The 16,574-nt window shown below is 39.6% G+C and overlaps 1 protein-coding gene across 1 annotated transcript in view; it reads left to right on the top strand.

The window, feature by feature from the left end:
* Positions 1-16,574, top strand: part of NUDCD3 (NudC domain containing 3) — a 45,523-nt gene that overhangs the window by 18,253 nt on the left and 10,696 nt on the right. The window contains exons 3-4 of the mRNA XM_063311546.1: positions 4,997-5,129; positions 11,477-11,620. Of these exons, the coding sequence (XP_063167616.1) occupies positions 4,997-5,129; positions 11,477-11,620 (277 nt within the window). The remainder of the gene's footprint in view (positions 1-4,996; positions 5,130-11,476; positions 11,621-16,574) is intronic.

The following is a 16,574-nucleotide window of genomic DNA, read 5'->3' as shown; positions in this document are numbered from 1 at the left end:
GTCTTTCTAGCTATTGCACTGGACTATTTTCAGAATCCCTCTGATTCTTTTTTTTTATGATGAAGCTGACACTGAAATATTGTACCTTGACTATTTTAAGCAAGTGTGTCATTGTTGAGAGATTTGGGGTTTTTTTCTTTTTTGATCAATACAGCCTTAAAAACAGTTTTTACTTCCAAGAATATTAAATATTTGCATACTGGACCATTCGAAAGGCCCTGTAACCCAGAATTTGGTCTCCATCTGAGGTTTGTTAACTCTTCTGGATAGCTCACCAGCAAGTCATGATGGAGAGGCTACCTCCTATTGCTCTTAGCATTGGTTCATTGGAGTAATGCTGCCTTTGAGCTAGTAGCTCCCTTGCCAACCATGTTTGAGGTGGTAAACAATTTGACATTTTCTAGATTGACCTTACATGACTGCATCAGTCTGAATATATCTGAAAAGTGCCAGATAAGCTGGTATATAATTGCATAATCAAAAGTCTTCTTATTCTTGGTGTTCAGCAGTGTGTCATTACTTCTGGAGCAAAAAAGGCACCAACCCACAGGATAGAATTGGCTTATTTAGAGGAATTAAAAGTTTATAGAAAGTTTTTAATTTTCTTTTTTAGTCAGTCTTTGGTATACTAGAGGTGGGAGAGAGAACGGTGGAAGATATGATCCAAAGAAGAATAAGCTTGCTTTTCAGCCAGGGTCTGAGTCTTTGGTGCTGCAGGATAGAATGGAGTACCTTGAATCCTGAACAACAGTTCTATGCACTGCAACATTTTACTGTTGTCCTTTTTTTTTTAATAAGTGGTACAACATCTAGTGATCATGTATTCTATGCTAGAAGCTTTTCATTTTAATACTGTAGGAGAGGAAAATAAACCTCCCCCTATTTATTTGATTCCCCCTAAATTGAAAGGGCTTGGTCTCTTTAGCCTTTCCTCATAGGGATGATGATTAAACTGTGATAATTTTAGTTGCCCTTCTCAAGCTACAATATATACTCTGTCTGTGTGTGTATTTTCAAGATGAGGTTATCCCAAATTGTACACAATATTCTGTGTTTGAACCATCATGGAAAGACCATTGATTCTATTTTCTCCTCCTTTTCCTATTCCTGACACTGAATCTATCTTTCAGTAGTGCAGCAAAATAAATTGAATTTTTAATGAATTTTTAATAAACTTACTCCTGTGACAAAGAACTCTCCTGGGCATTAGGAGCCAATTAAGTTTGGTCAGTATAGACGTGACCTGTGAGTTCTGCATTTCACATTAACTTCAGCCTGTCACCAGAAGGCTGAGTTAACTGGAGCAGATTGTTTGAACATCTCCATCATCTACTTGAGTTTTCAGTGTTCTGAAACCTAGATCATTTTAGGGGTAAGCAATGCCTAGACATTTCTTCTGGCTTAGTATTTACTTATAAATGTGAAGTCCTCTCCCAAGTGACTAATATGAAAAACTGGAGGATTGATCTAGTTCTTATGCATCTTCAGTTCTCTTTATTTAAGCTCCTTGTCTGTCTGGCTCTATGGTATGTATTTCTGTACAAACATGACTACGTGATTACTTTAATTCCATTTTGTTTCTCTTTAAAGCAGCAAAAGAAAGGACTTGCTTGAAATTTTCGTTAAATTGGGCTGGATGTCAGCACCTGAGCATTTGAGCATTCACACAATCACAGTCAGGAGGCTGGGATTCCTTTAATTGTTTTAATGAAGCCTAATGAACGGTACAGAAGGCAAGCTGCGAATAAAGATTTCCCGCTCAAACCTAACTTAAAAACTACATTACCTTAGTTAGTCCCCTTTCCCATGAAACCATGTCACCCCCACTCCCATCCAGATGGTATTCCTGGCATATTTCAGCCCCATGTCCTTGATGTCCTCCATAGCCATAATAAACCACTTCACACTCCAACTTCACACCCCCTCCCATCTGGCGACACGGATTCCATTCCTTGGAGAAGCAAATGATGGTAGATGCTCTGATAAGGGTTTTTGTAAAACCTTTGATCGGGGGGATCTGACACTGGACTTCTTGGTAATTTGATCTTCATGTTGAACTTTGGTAACAATTGGGATATTATTTCCAACTAGTGTTCTGACTACTGTCTAGAATTAAACCAAAGTATTTCTAGTGAATTCCATCATCAAGTATCTTGAAGTATATTCCTGTATTTTATTCAGAACCCTTGCCACCAGTGGAATTTACCATCCATGGCCTGGTGCCATTTGGTGGTGTTGAAGTAGTTGAAGATGCACACTAATGCATTTTGCACTTCAGTATTGTTTTAACACAGTTTTATTTGAAATGTTATTCTTTGGACATGGATTTTTTATCTACAATAAATCTGCAGTGACTAAGGTTTTTTTCAATACTTCTAACGTGATAACATTTTATACTACTCAGGTGCACAGAATAGCTGCACTTCAGATTCTGTTTTGCTCTGTAAGTAAAGGTAAAGGTTTCCCTTGACGTTAAGTCCAGTTGTGTCTGACTCTAGGGGGCAGTGCTCATCTCTGTTTCAAAGCCGAAGAGCCGGCGTTTGTCCGTAGAGACTTCCATGGTCATGTGGCCGGCATGACTACACAGAACGCCGTTACCTGCCCGCCGAAGTGGTACCTATTAATCTACTCACATTTGCATGTTTTTGAACTTTTTTCCCATTTTCTTTTTCTGATATTTCACAAATTCTCATCACTGAGTAGGCATGAAAGTACATGTTGAATCAGTCTTGCAAACACTATTTGGTAGCCAAGGCATGCTCAATCCTTGAATTTGGAGACCACTTTAGAACCCTTGGGATATAAATGTAATATTTTTTATTAAAAATGTATAATAGGATAATAAACAGATGTGCTAACTTATATTTGGTTTCCAGTGAGAATTGACATATAAGGACACCAATCCCTGTAGCGAGACAGAAACAAAAGGAAATTCCCACTTTAAATATCTTGTTCAGGTATAATTTACATAAATGGCTTATTTTTTCTGAGCAGTTGAACACCCACAGTTCATTTGCATTAACCAAGCTAATTTATTTTCAAAAGTGTTTGAGATTTTAGTTTTGGTGAGCTGAAAGTCTGGTATATATTTTTCTGACAGCTTAGTGAATTTTGCTTTTTGCTTTTTTATCCTGAAGAGTTACATTATGCTGTCACTGAAAGTACTTTATAAGTTTGAGACATTATTTTGAGTTGTTATTTTTTGATATAAATGATCCATAGCTCTAAAAGTCTTCTGTTTCTCAGCAACATTCATTCATTCTTTCATCCAAACCAAACAATAAGTTGCAAAATACAATTTCAAATCTGGTAAACCCAACCGTCTTCTTTCCTTTGCATTGTATAATACTTTATATTTAACTCATGGTTTTTTCCCTTGCCATACAAATTTATATATATCTTTTTGCCATTGCTTAAATAGTACATCATTTGTCAAGACAATGAAGACACGATGAAAACTCCTTAATCTCACAACCCATGGACAGACTCAACCATAGTTTCAACTGGGAAACTGAGCATCCAAGACCAAGCTAAATCCAAAAATGCTAGGGAATCCCTGGAAGCTTGGTATTCAGGCAAATCAGCCATCAATAGACACATAGAAATAAACCACATTTACAAACCATTCAAGAGACAATAGAAAAGCTAAGAAGGAAACAAAAAGACCGGACCCCATCCTCTCCAACACCCAGATAGGCAGGGATTAACACCAGGCAAACAAGCAGAAAACAATGCCCTAATCAAGGGACTACCAAGGAGAAAACCACACCCCCACCAACACTGGCAGGGCAAGCTACTGTACATAAACAGGGAGCAAACCCCACCCTCCCTCGCACTGATGATGTTACCTAGTTGGGTAATGAAATGTCTGCAAGCCAACAACAAGGCTCAGAGAGCACCAAGCAGACCATATGGTGTAAAATAACCTGCAAGAGAATTTTGAGGCTTTTGGATTTCCGCACTGCTGTTTTTAGCTGTTGGTGCAGATGCCATCTTGCTTAGAGTTATTGTTTAGACACTTCCTGGTTGGCTGCTGGAGGTTGGTGAAGAGATTCTCATTGTGTGGAAGCTTCTGTATCTTCGCCCTGGATGACACCAGACCAAGGAGAATGTGCCTGGATTTTCCAGTGGCTCAGAAAGGGCAGCACCAAATGCCTGCCATTCCTGTGTTGTCTTCTGCCACTGTGGTCATATGTCACCCAATTCAGCAAACTTAAATGGTAGAAGTAAATCCAGATGTCATTTAAAGGAAAAAGAAGAAAACTGAGTGCCAAGTTAGCTTTCTGCTCAAACCTTTTGTAGGTTCCCTGGGCTCCATTGTCTCGTCTGGTCCCCATGTTATGATTCTGTCTTTTGGGAAGAAGGGATTTGTCTCCCATATTACCAAGTCTGACTGCTTACCGTTTTGTTTTGCTATTTTTAACTTCTTCTTTTGTCTTGGAGGCTGCCCAGAACTAGATAGATTTCTATATGAAGAGGGATGGAAGTTAGTGTGATTGAGTAACATAAGGAGATATAGCCGCCTTCTGAATAGAGATAATTACTCTTTTCTAGCATGATCAATTTCTGTTATTTGTTGTTTTCCGCCACAGAAGAGTATCAACTTGTCTTCTTTCTGGGAAAGCTCCATAGTCTAGTTTAAGCTGGCAGATCTGCCAGCCTTATGGAACTTGATGATGTAGACTAGCTTCTTCAGCTTGGATGTATTGGACTTCAAGGTTCTAAATTTCTATCTGTAGCCAATATAATTCTGCTGCCTAAAGAAACTGGGAGTGAAAAGCTAATACATCTAAATGTTGCAGGACTGGAGAAAGCTGATATAAACTGTCATGTAAGCTCTAAAGGTGATATGGGAGTGAGAGTTGTATCTTGGGAAGGGTTTGATGAAGGTGGACTTATGGAGTGATGCCCTCCTAGAATGGTATATTCCTTATATGGATTATTGCTATTCTTATGTCAGTCTGATTAATACTCAGTCTCTTTTCTTTTTCCTCAGGAAACAGGAACAATTCCAGGCAAATCCTGACAGTTACAATGGAGCTGTGCGAGAGAACTACACTTGGTCTCAAGACTATAGTGACCTGGAAATTAAAGTTCCAGTGCCCAAGCATATTCTGAAAGGCAGACAGGTAATGAAGTTATGATAAGTTATTTGGGACATTTGGCTGATAGATTCCCCACCTCCTAGTAAAATGTCTACCATAACACTGACATTCTGCCCTCACTTCCTCCATGGCTGAGAGCAATGATTCTGTCCTATAGCAATCCAAACTTGTTTAATGCTGCACCTGTTTCAAATCACCCTCCAGCATTAAACAAGTTTAGATTGCCACCAGCCAGATCAAATTATAAAGGGAGAGCTACAGTGTAATGATTGCAGAATATCCCAGGTCCAATGTCTGGTGTCTTCAGTTAGAACAGGCCTAGGAAGTTCCTGGGATGCATGCAGGTCTCCAATCTCCCCAGATTGTGAAGATTGTGTTGTCAAAATTTGGTGGCAAACGTTAATTTTTAGCTTCCCTCCCTCTCACTTTTAAATTAAAACAGCAATGAAAATAGGAGGCCCTGATGGGCTTAAGGCTGTGCTGGTTGCTACTGAAGTGCTCTGAAGTTCCTCAAAACATTAAAAAATGGGTCAAAACTGCTCCCTCCGGTGTCAGCCCTTCAAAGTAGGCCAGGTCAAGAAACAGGCATAGCAAGGATTCCAAGAATTCTCTTTATTGTAGTAAGTAGGTGTAGAGCAGTGTTTCTCAACCTTTAGCAACTTGAAGATGCACAGACTTCAATTCCCAGAATCCCCCAGCCAGCAAATCCATACGTCTTCAAGTTGCCAAGGTTGAGAAACACTGATGTAGAGAGCTGTGGAGATGTCCTCAAAGGGAATATCCAGAAACTGTTACAGAAACAAGGGCAGAAGCATTCCTTAAGCCCTGGGAAAGGAGGTAGTATTAGAAAGAGCCTCAGGTTGGATCCTCCCTGACTTAAAGGGGTATAAGAAGAAGGAAAGGTAAAACACAAGCAGACCTGCAAGATTATATTACTATAGCTCAGTGTTTCTCAACCATGGCAACTTTAAGATGTGTGGACTTCAATTCCCAGAATTTTGTAGCCAGCCATGCCAAGATTGAGAAACACTGCTATAGCCTATCTCAGTAGAGTTCTAGTCTTCCTCTGGAGTTGGTTTCCTGATCTGGTCCACCTTGTAAGGTTGGCAGTAGAATAGCATAATCTTTAAAGTCAAGTTCTTCTCTATCCCATCTTATGCCAAATAAAATTAAGGTAGGATTATGGTTAGTTTGAGTTTCATTCTCACCCTTTCCTCTGCTTATGGTATGCAGAAAAAAGTTCATATGCAGATTTATAATGGTCTCAAAAAGAAACCAGGGGAAGGTATCTTTAGGAGTTATTTTCCCTGGCATAATTACATAGTAATTTATTTACCTTTCTGACTTTACTCAGATGCAGTCTTTTAATGTGTAAAGTCTTTATCTTGATTTGCTACTTTTATCCATGAAAAAGGAGTAGAATGAACATCTCTGCTTGGGTGGAGACTATTTGTATAGAAACGTCAACCAATGCTGCTTTTGCAGTGATTATTGCCCAGCACTGTTAAGCTGACATAACCAACCAGAACAGGCCAACCATTGTGTAAACAACCTCATTGATTTTGACTAGATTTTCCTGAGGGATGTGATTTACCAGGATTCCTTTTCCACTCTGTGCCCTGGGACTATGCTTTGTAGAGTGTGAAGTATTTTTAAATGTTGGTGGCTAGATCTGCTTCTTCTGCAAACAAAGTGGCTCGTAAAGAGGATTTTAAGATGGTTGGTGTCTGTTCATAAAGCATCTAGCAGAGGTGAGTATCCAGTTCACTCCACGTGGCTTCCCTGGATCAGTGACTCAAAAGAAAGAGGAGTTAGATGACTCCTACTCTGGAGGGATCATTTGATTCCTCATAGGGTTACTTTGCTCTCAGGCTTCTGCTCCGGGGCTATCAGCAATCTTCCTGTGATGACTTTGCTATGAGAGAAGGCAGCATGCTTAGGTTGGGAGATCTCTGGGAAGGAGACCTGCTTTCCCTGGAGTCTTTCTCATGTTTGCTTAATAGCTAAGCAGGGTTGGATCTGGTTTGTACTTTCTGGGAGTCACTGGAAAATTCAAGGGAATAGACTGGAGTGGGAACTTGGAAAAAAACATCCCCAAGAAGGCAGGGTCTACCTACTTTTTTATTTTTGCCAAGGGAATTACACCAGTGTTTGTGAAGTCACCAAGAGACATACTTAGCTTGAAGGAATCTTTTTCTTTTTCCTAGTTTGCGCTACCTCTCCTTGCCCCTCTCCATCTTCCTACCATTTTCCTTGACTTTCTTTCAGAAGAGTAATGCAGTTTATTCTGTCAGTCTTAGATCGGCAGAGCTCTATTACAGTCCTCATACAGAGGGGGAGATGGACACAGGCAGAGGCAGTGTACTGACTGAAGTGGTTAGAGTATAGGCTTTTTTTAAAAATTTCCTGATATCAGAAGCACTATCAGAACAAGAAAGCTGTGTGATTTTTTTCCATTTGTTTTTCTTCTCTTGTGAATTCAGGGCAGCTGAATCAAGCATTCCCATTTGGTATATCTGCTTCAGCTTGCATTAGCTCTGTATCAGAACTGCAAGAGCATTAGCTGACACAGGCAGGATAATAAGGCTGTTTAGCAGGTCTCTGAAATCAGCAGAGGAAGCAGTACCTACAAAGGTGTCCACAGCAACACTTGCTGCTTTCAAAATGGTGGGTGTGGCAGGGCCAGGAAAGCCCTGCACCTTTTTACACGCATGCAGTGCCCATTAAAAAGGGGCAGGTCTTTGATCATCCAGTCATGCTCGCCATTTTGAGGCCAATGACTGTTGCTGTGGATGCCTCTGCTACATATTGATGATGAGGAAATAAACGTCTTATAGCCACACTTCCTGTCCTGCACATCCTATGCGCAAGTGGCAGAAAGCCTTGTATTGTGTCCTCCAACCTCCATTTCACCTCCAGCATAACTGAAGAAATAACTGAAGAAACGTTTGCTTCCATTTTCAACAAGCTACATTTTGTTAGATCCGAATTTGGACAAAGTAGGGTTATCAGGAGAACCAGTTTGGTGTAGCGGTTAAGGCATCAGGCTAGAAAATGGGAGACCGTGAGTTCCAGTACTGCCTTAGGCACAAAGCCAGCAGGATGACCTTGGGCCAGTCCCTCTCTCTCAGCCCCAGGAAGGAGGCAATGGCAAACAACTTCCAAAAATCTTGCCAAGAAAATTGCAGGGACTTGTCAAGGCAGTTGCCAGGAGTCAACACTGACTCGAAGGCACCTAAATAAATAAACAAACAAACAAAGGGGGTGGTACCTTATGTATGGCTTAAGGAAACAAATCAACTTTAAACTATACTTGGCTTTTCCTAAACTGTAATTAACCACAGTTTTGATTCATATGTACAAAGCAACCATATTTAATTGAAAGCAGAACCTAAGACTTCCAAATCAGTTACAGCTTTGCCAGAAGAGAAGACGGGAAGGGGGGGAACATAAACCCAAAGTTATACATTGAACATTCAACTGTGGTTAAGTTTTAGGTTTATATCTGAGCTAGAACAGCTTATCCTAGGGTCAGTATCCTGTGTATCAAGCTGAAGGTCAAGTGTTTCCAGGAAATTCTCCATAGTTGTCAATTGGTTGTTCCCACTTAGTGGCATATTGCCTCTGAACACGAAGGCTTCATTAAACTGTCTTAGGCAATACCTATTTATAGCCCTTCCTCTATAAATTTGTCTACTCTTGAAATTTAAAGCAGTCTAAACAATTGGTCTTCTTGTGGCAGAAGATGCCATAAATTGTGCACTGTATGAAAAACTGTTTTCCTTAAAGCATTCAAGGAGAACCTTAGCCAAGGAAACTGAAAAAGGGCTGCTCCCTCCCCACACGAAGCAAGGCAGGAGCCTTTCCTTTGATCGCAGATTTAGAACAGTGGAAGGAAATGCTGTCCTGTCCACAGCCTGGAGGGCTGCCCACTGCACCGTGACCAGGTTCAGTTCCTCACACTGAAGATTTTAGGCCTTGACCTCCCTTCTGCTCCACAGAGTCACAGTGGCCACATTTTTTCCCACTATAATATGGAAGAAGTGGCAGTTTCTTCCTCCTTGGGTAGTGCAGCATCTTGTGCTAGCCCTGGTAAGGATTCAGTTGGATTCAGAAAATGGGAAGCAATAAATCAGGGTTGGGGGTGGGTGGGTTGTGTTTTGTTTTTCAACCTCAGCTTTATTTATTTATTATTATTAATTGTTCAAGATATAATTAAGGCACGTAATGCAGAATATAAGACTGATAGAATACAAGTCTAAAAAAGAAACAGGAAAAGCTCAACTTTTTCAATGAACAGCCCAATGAAAGCAGCGAGGACACCTACTGTCCCTGCAATCCACAGTTGGACAACTGTTGTAGTCACTTAATGTTATTTTCTAATTTTACTGTTTGTTCCCCTGAATATAAATCCACCTGCCAAACTTTTGCTAAGAAAGACTAATCCTTGTAATCAGGAAACAAAACTGGCAAAAGTGCTTTTTTTTTTTTTTTTTACCGATGTATGATACTGAAACTAAATTGATTTAGCGCTGACCACATTTACGTGTGGCTTGCTCTGAGAGGAGCATGCTTAGAGTCCCTAGTTCACTCTAACTGATTCTCCTTCACCTGCTCAGTGACAAATTGGTGAGCTGAAAAAAATGCTGTGAGCTCCCTCTTCCTGTTTCTTCTGTGTCCAGGTTAACCTGTTGAAATCTTGGGCTCTTTGGCTTCTGGGGATATGTCAAATTACTAGTATATAAAAAGCAACATGTACAATTCGTTACTTCCATTTGCATCCACCCTTTATAATAGCTCTCTCAGGACAAGTAAGACCAATAGTGCAGGGGGAGGGAATCTTTGGTTCTAAGGATGTGTTGGACTCCCCAGCCCTATAAGCACCAGATAGTATTGTTGCTGAGCGGGGAAGGTGATGGTCAGTGATAGGTTACTACTCCAGGCTTAATGGAATAATACTATGTGGACTGATAACTGTTATCTGCCCGGCATTAGGATGGAGTGATACAAATATTAGTATCGCATTAATAACTCTGGCAAGGGACTTGTACTTTGAACATGTTGATCTGGGTTATGCAGTTGTGTTGTGCATTACGTACCTACAGAAATTGCAGTCCTTATTTGTCTGTATCTTAGACCAGAAAAAAAAGGCTTCTTATTCATGTGGTATTTATAGTTGTAGGACTGTGTGCATTTTGTATCTTAGCAAGATGACAAGGTTGTAAACCTTATGACTGACCCCAGGTATGGCCATTGTCACAAATGTTCTAACCCAATGAAACGCTGATCACAATTCAGAGCTACTTGTTTGTTCTGTCCGTGATTCCTTTTATTAAACCAGCTGTCTTTCTAGAAAGCAATGACTGTACAAAATACCTTTTCTATTTACTACTAAACCCAGGAAGTCCTAAATAACAGAGATAGGGGACCCATGACCCTCCAAGGATTGTTGAACTATAACTCCTCAATCCTAATCAGCTTGACCAGTATAAAAGGAAGGTGGGAGCTGGTAGTTCAGCATAATTTGGAGGGTTCTATTATTTAAATCCCATTGGACTTAATAGCACTTACTTCAGAGTAAACATGTATAAAATTATACTGTAAAATATCATTTAAATAATGAATTATGCAGGAGCACTTACAATGAGAACCTCAGAGACAATGCAAAGGGAAAAAAACATGGATGATTCAGTTGCTAAATGTCTGCTTTTAAATGCTTGTTTGTTTGAAGAGGAGGGCCAGATCTGAGGAAATAGCTCAGTAAGGCCAATTTCTTACTGAGTTACTCCCAGTTTTAGTACAAAAAAGGAATAATATTTAATGCTGCTAATACAATGCCTGCCTCCTGGAAGCGGTGAGGCACCTGTACCATATACTTGACAGTATATCTCATAGAGTTGCCATTGCTGTTGTGTATGAGGAACCTGACTTCCCCATGGAGGGAGCTGCTTGCAATAAAAGGATTAGCCTCCCACCTTTTCCCCTTGCAATTCTGGACCGTGTTCTGTGAAAGAACAGCTTCCCTACTGCTTGTTTTCATTTTCCACTCAACCTGGTTTTGCAAACTGCTACTTTAAATGGGTCCTACACAGGGCACGTGTGCTTCTTTCTGTCTTCTGTTAAACAAAGCGCAAGCCACTCCCACGCAACTTGACCCATTCCTCCGATCGTTTATGAATAATCCTTTTATATCTTGTAGAACTTGTGGACTCGGTAAGATAACAAATGCTAGAAGTCCATAAATTAGAAATTCAAAAGTGTGGTTTCCTTTGTACTGCATTGCGATTCTATTCCAATCTTCTTCTGTAACCCTGAAAGGAGTACTAAGGGATGAGTCACCTTGCTAATTCATTTTTCTATGTTTTTTTCAGGTTTCTGTGGACATCAGCAGTAGTTCAATCCATGTGGCAGTGGTAGAGGGAAGTGGACGCCGTGTGCTCATGGAAGGCACCCTTACCCACAAGATCAACACAGAGAACTCTGTCTGGAGTCTAGAACCTGGAAAATGCATTCTAGTAAGGTCATTTCATTTCGATGTGTGTGCACGCGCATGTATATACGCTCACACGTGCACACACAGTTATTTATTTATTTTTTAAAAACTGAATGTGAACCGCTTGTAGCTTAATATGGTAGACAGATACTCCTTTTGAAGAACTCAATGGAGGCATTGCTAATCTTTGCTGCAAAAATGTCAAGCGTAACTGCATATATGATTCCACAGTTTTGTTTTTTATGTCTGATACTCTTCTTTGCTATCGTAGAACTCAAGGCTTTTGCATGTGCTCTGTCATCAAGACACTAACCAGACCTGAAATGTTATCCTTTAACAGAAGTGCTTCATCTTGAAATTTCAGATCATGTTCTTCCTTTTACTTTAAAAGACTGGCACAGTCTTTTAACTTCTGCTTCTTATGTCAATTTTTTTTATTATGGGTCTGTTTCTCCTTCCCTTTCTTTTCTCTAAGGCCTTGTAGCTCTTTAAATGGCCTCAGGCTTCTCTGTCCCTTATCCTTACTGTTCTGTTGGATGGCTGAATATAAAATGCGAGTTGGACCATGAATCCACTCTGGAATCCTTGGAGGAGGGGTTATAAAATAATAGAGAATCTTCAGATGTCTGAAAGAGGAGAGGGTAGAAAAATTAACTCTTTCCAATGTGCAAAGATTTCTCTCCTTGGACATTAGGATCATAGGGAGTTGCTGTATCCTGAGTCAAATGAATGGTCTAAGTCAGGGGTGAACAGCCATATCAGAAGTGGACATCCTGAACCCCCATGTCTACATTGCAACCCTCAGTCCCCACTTATTTTTGTTGCAATCCTTGGAACTTCTTCCGACTACAGTTGCCAAAAGTTAGCAGCATTTTAAAATGGGAAACATATTAAAATGGTTGTGTGAGCCCCAAAATAGACATCATAATGTTACAAAGAAAAATGTTCCCAAACAGAAGAAAAATCTGGCTCTGCCTACAGATGTGATATGTTCCCATCAACTTTGCTTCGTTGTTATGCCCATTCCAACCTTCACCTGTCCAAAAAAATATTGAGGTGGCAAGGCGTTAAAAAGTAGCTGGTGGTTTCCAGATGATAAAACCTTAAGTCAAGGGCAGTGTAAATATGCTTTGTTGACTAATATCAAGAAGACATATCCCTAATCAAATAGGGATATAACATTTGCTTTAGAGAAATTTATATATTGGGAAGAATTAGGAGAAAGAGAAGCACAACTAAACCAAGGAAAAGTAGCTATTCAGTTCAGTTGCACACCCTTCATTTGGGTAGGGATTGAGAGGTATGATATTGGGCAATGGAGTTCATGGATAAGGTTGTCTTGGGCAAGAAGGTTTGAAGGAGTAGACATAAAGATTTGTGGCATTATGAATGTTGTTTTTGGAGTTCCTGGCATAAGTGACATTGACAGAGAGCAAAGTTGCTTCTACTTTGCATTTAGGCTCATCTTACCTTCCTTTAGATCTGGATTGCATGACATGCTGAGCCATGGCTTGGCTAAACCTTGCATGACATTGGAATTTGGACTAGAATCAAATAATGGTTAAGGAAGGCTGGCCTACTTTTTTATTAATTTTTTTAAATTTTAAATTGAATAGTAACAGAAAAAGAACAAAACACAAGGTTGGCCTACTTTAATCATAGCTCTGTGACCAGATTTCTGACTAGATTTGGGGATGGGTAATACTAGCCTAAGATTATCTTACCTTTTCAGTCTCTGGACATAAGGACAGGAGTCAGGAGTGGCTGCAGACTGAAGCTGTTCCAGTCACAGCATCTCTTTTGTTCCATTTATTATTAGTATTACTATTATTTTGCAGACAAGGGTGTAGAGCCTCAGCCTTTTCTGCCTGGAGACTGTGACCTCAGTTGGATTCCTGGAGATCAACCAACAAACTGGCTGATCAGATTTAGCTTCAGCATGTCATAAACATATTCTCTTGGAGTTCTGGGTATGCTCTGATATTTCTTATACATAGAGCCTGCTGCTGCAAATTTTGCTGGAGGAGAAAGCTTTCATGGCTGTGCTGTATTAATAAATTTAGATTTAATCAGCAATAGTTGGTGCTGAAGGCAGGTTCTGCAGCAATTTTAATCAGCTGTTGTGATTTCTGGTATGTGAGTGTGATAATTAGACAAAGCCGTAGCCAACTGGCATTTGATTTCGTATCCTGCTCAAATGAAAGTCTTCAGTGTGATAAAAATGATATGGAGACCTGAATGTTAGTCATTACAGATTTTGTCTACTTTTGCTTGTACGGTTTCTAGATCAAATTTGCTCAGCTTTCAGAATGATCTCAGGTAGTATGGATTAGGTTGCAGGTGCTAGTTTATGTCAAAAAAAGAAAATAATATTTCTGACCAATTACTTTTGAAAGACTCTTTAAAACCTTGCCCTTTAAACTTATTTTCAGATATGGGCATTTAACAGTTTGTTTCAGTGAAATGAACAGATTTTAGCAAAGCATTGTAGAAGAATGAGGGGATCCTTCTGCCCTGGGGAAGGATTTTATCTAATTATATGTAGCAGTGTATTATCAAGATGATATGTTCCAGTGAAGTCACCCATATATTATTGGTGACTGCTCAAGCGTACTTGTGATGTGCTGGTAGCGTTATACTCTGCCAGTGAGTATGTGCCTGCCATGCATTTGAATTACAAATGAAACTTCCTGGAAGACAGGTAAGTATCCCCAAGTTAGCTTCTAATGCAGATTCTTCACTTCTGGATCGCTGTAGGGGTTGAACATAGGAAATACAGTAAAATCTTTGGAGATATCTTTGAAAGAAGGGATACTCCTTCCAACATTTCTAGGAGGCTACGACCTGTGTGAAAGAAATGTCGCAGAGGTATTTATATGAGATAATATAGAGCAGTGGCTGAAATGTCTGCATTCCTGTGGACATCCTAAACATTTCTTCATGTTGTTTAAATCAAGTGATTAAAGTTTGCAGTTGTTCTTTAAGGAGCTATTGCTAACATTGATCTGTAGGTTCCAGGACTTCTAGAGAAGCAACATCTTTTAGTACAGCCTTCCCCAACTTGGGTATTCTTCAAATGCTTTGGACTTGAACTATTATAATTTCCAGCAAATTTGATGAACATCAAGTTGAGGAAAGCTGATTTACTATCTTAACTATCAATTGCCTTTATCTTACCTTACTGCAACTGTCCTTTGATCTTAGAGGGCTGTCATGCTCCTGCTTGGTTGGGAGATCACTTATCATTTATTTTATTGCTGGATTATCAAAAAAGCAATAGGTTATTTACCTTCCAGGTGTGTTAGGGCTAGAAGCTATCTCTTAGCTTTGTTTTGGCCTTCTCAATGATGTGTACACATTTCCACATTTTTTCTCTGTTTCTGTAGAGTCTACAAACTTGTGTTTGCTTTAAAAGTGTAATTTTTATTGTGAATCTGATGTTTACTTTTTGACTGAAGCTCACTGCTTTGATAGCACTTCAAGAATATTCTAAAAACATATGCTTAAAGCAAAATAAAATGAAAACCAGCTCAGTGACACAGATTGGTGCTCTCCTTGTCAATCCACCTCCTTCCTCCATCTGATGGATTCCTTTATCAAGGACTAATTGTTGGAAGAACAGACCACCCTGCCAGGCCAGAAACAATCCTGTGACTCTATTCACCCATCTCCCTCTCCTGGGTTCTAAGATGAGATTTGAAGTGACAAATTCTGCACCAGGTACTAGAGGTCATGAGTGACCCTGTTACTAATTGGAATATCTTTATGCCTCATTTTTATTGCATCTGATAATTAAAAATTATGTCAGTAGTAAGACTTTCTGTGCAGAAAACAGCTAAGCAACCAAAGAGCAGGACGTTTTTGTCTTGCGGGTGATTTCCAAATCATTTGTTCATCAGCTTTAGAGTTCAGAAATTCATGATCAGGCAGTTCTTAGAACTGATTGCTGTAACTGCTTTAAATCTTATTTTTTTCCATTGTAAAGTAGTTCTGGTGCTGCTTTCTGATATGGTGAAAACTCTATGGGGAAGGAAGCGTTAATATAAATCAAGCATATCTCAAGAGGAAATTGTACTTTTGAATTCTTTAATTCAATTTAAGTCAGCCACTTGGAAGAGTAGTATTACTTCTGTCTCTTGCTCACATGCACTTCCCCAAACTCCTGGCCTCATAAGTAATATTTCTCTATGTAACCCTTCTCCATTACCCTAGTTTGTGTGTTGGAGAGCAGGATTAAAATAGATTCACCAGAGCTGTTTTTAGAACTTGTTCTGGGTGTTGGGCACAACCATTTTTGTTTCTGCTTTTACTAGCTCACAGTAACAAGCTGCTTGGCTTCTATCTATAAACCTGTTTAGAAACACTCTTTCATTGCCTTTTGGTACATGGACAATTCTAACCCATTTAGGTTTTTGGAGAGAAACTCCAAAAGCAAAAATGGTGAGAATATCCATAATCACAATGGATTGAATGAATAATTGATTTTTAGTGGAAAATATAAGCTTGGAATTTTTCCAAGCAGTTGTCTTGGAAATTCATAAACAGTGCGTCACATTACTGTCATCTTTAGGAAATCATCTAATGCTTACTATATGTCTGCTTCAAAGGAGTTGATTTGACAGGATGATTAGGGACAGGATTTGTGAACAAAAACACATGATGTGCACTTTTGCAGGGAAGAAGTTATACTATAGGATCATAGTATACTATCCTATGAACTGAGGAATCCAAAACCACACATTTGAGAAAATGTCTACAGAGCCTTTTGGTTGAAATTGGCCTGGTTCTGTCCTAACAACCAGGAAACACACTGAGACAATGAACTGGTCTCTAATATTTATTGCTAGTACTTAACAGGAATCCTAACAAACTGAAGAAGCGTGGGAAAACCCAGACATATAACCCCCAAGGGTTAAGGCGGTCCCGATCTGTGTCTCTTTGAATGGCTGAACAATTCCTCCGTGCTACGCATGCGC

Source organism: Candoia aspera, chromosome 9 (assembly GCF_035149785.1).
Source record: "Candoia aspera isolate rCanAsp1 chromosome 9, rCanAsp1.hap2, whole genome shotgun sequence".
Taxonomy (NCBI): domain Eukaryota; kingdom Metazoa; phylum Chordata; class Lepidosauria; order Squamata; family Boidae; genus Candoia; species Candoia aspera.
This window is presented reverse-complemented; position numbering and strand designations above follow the sequence as displayed.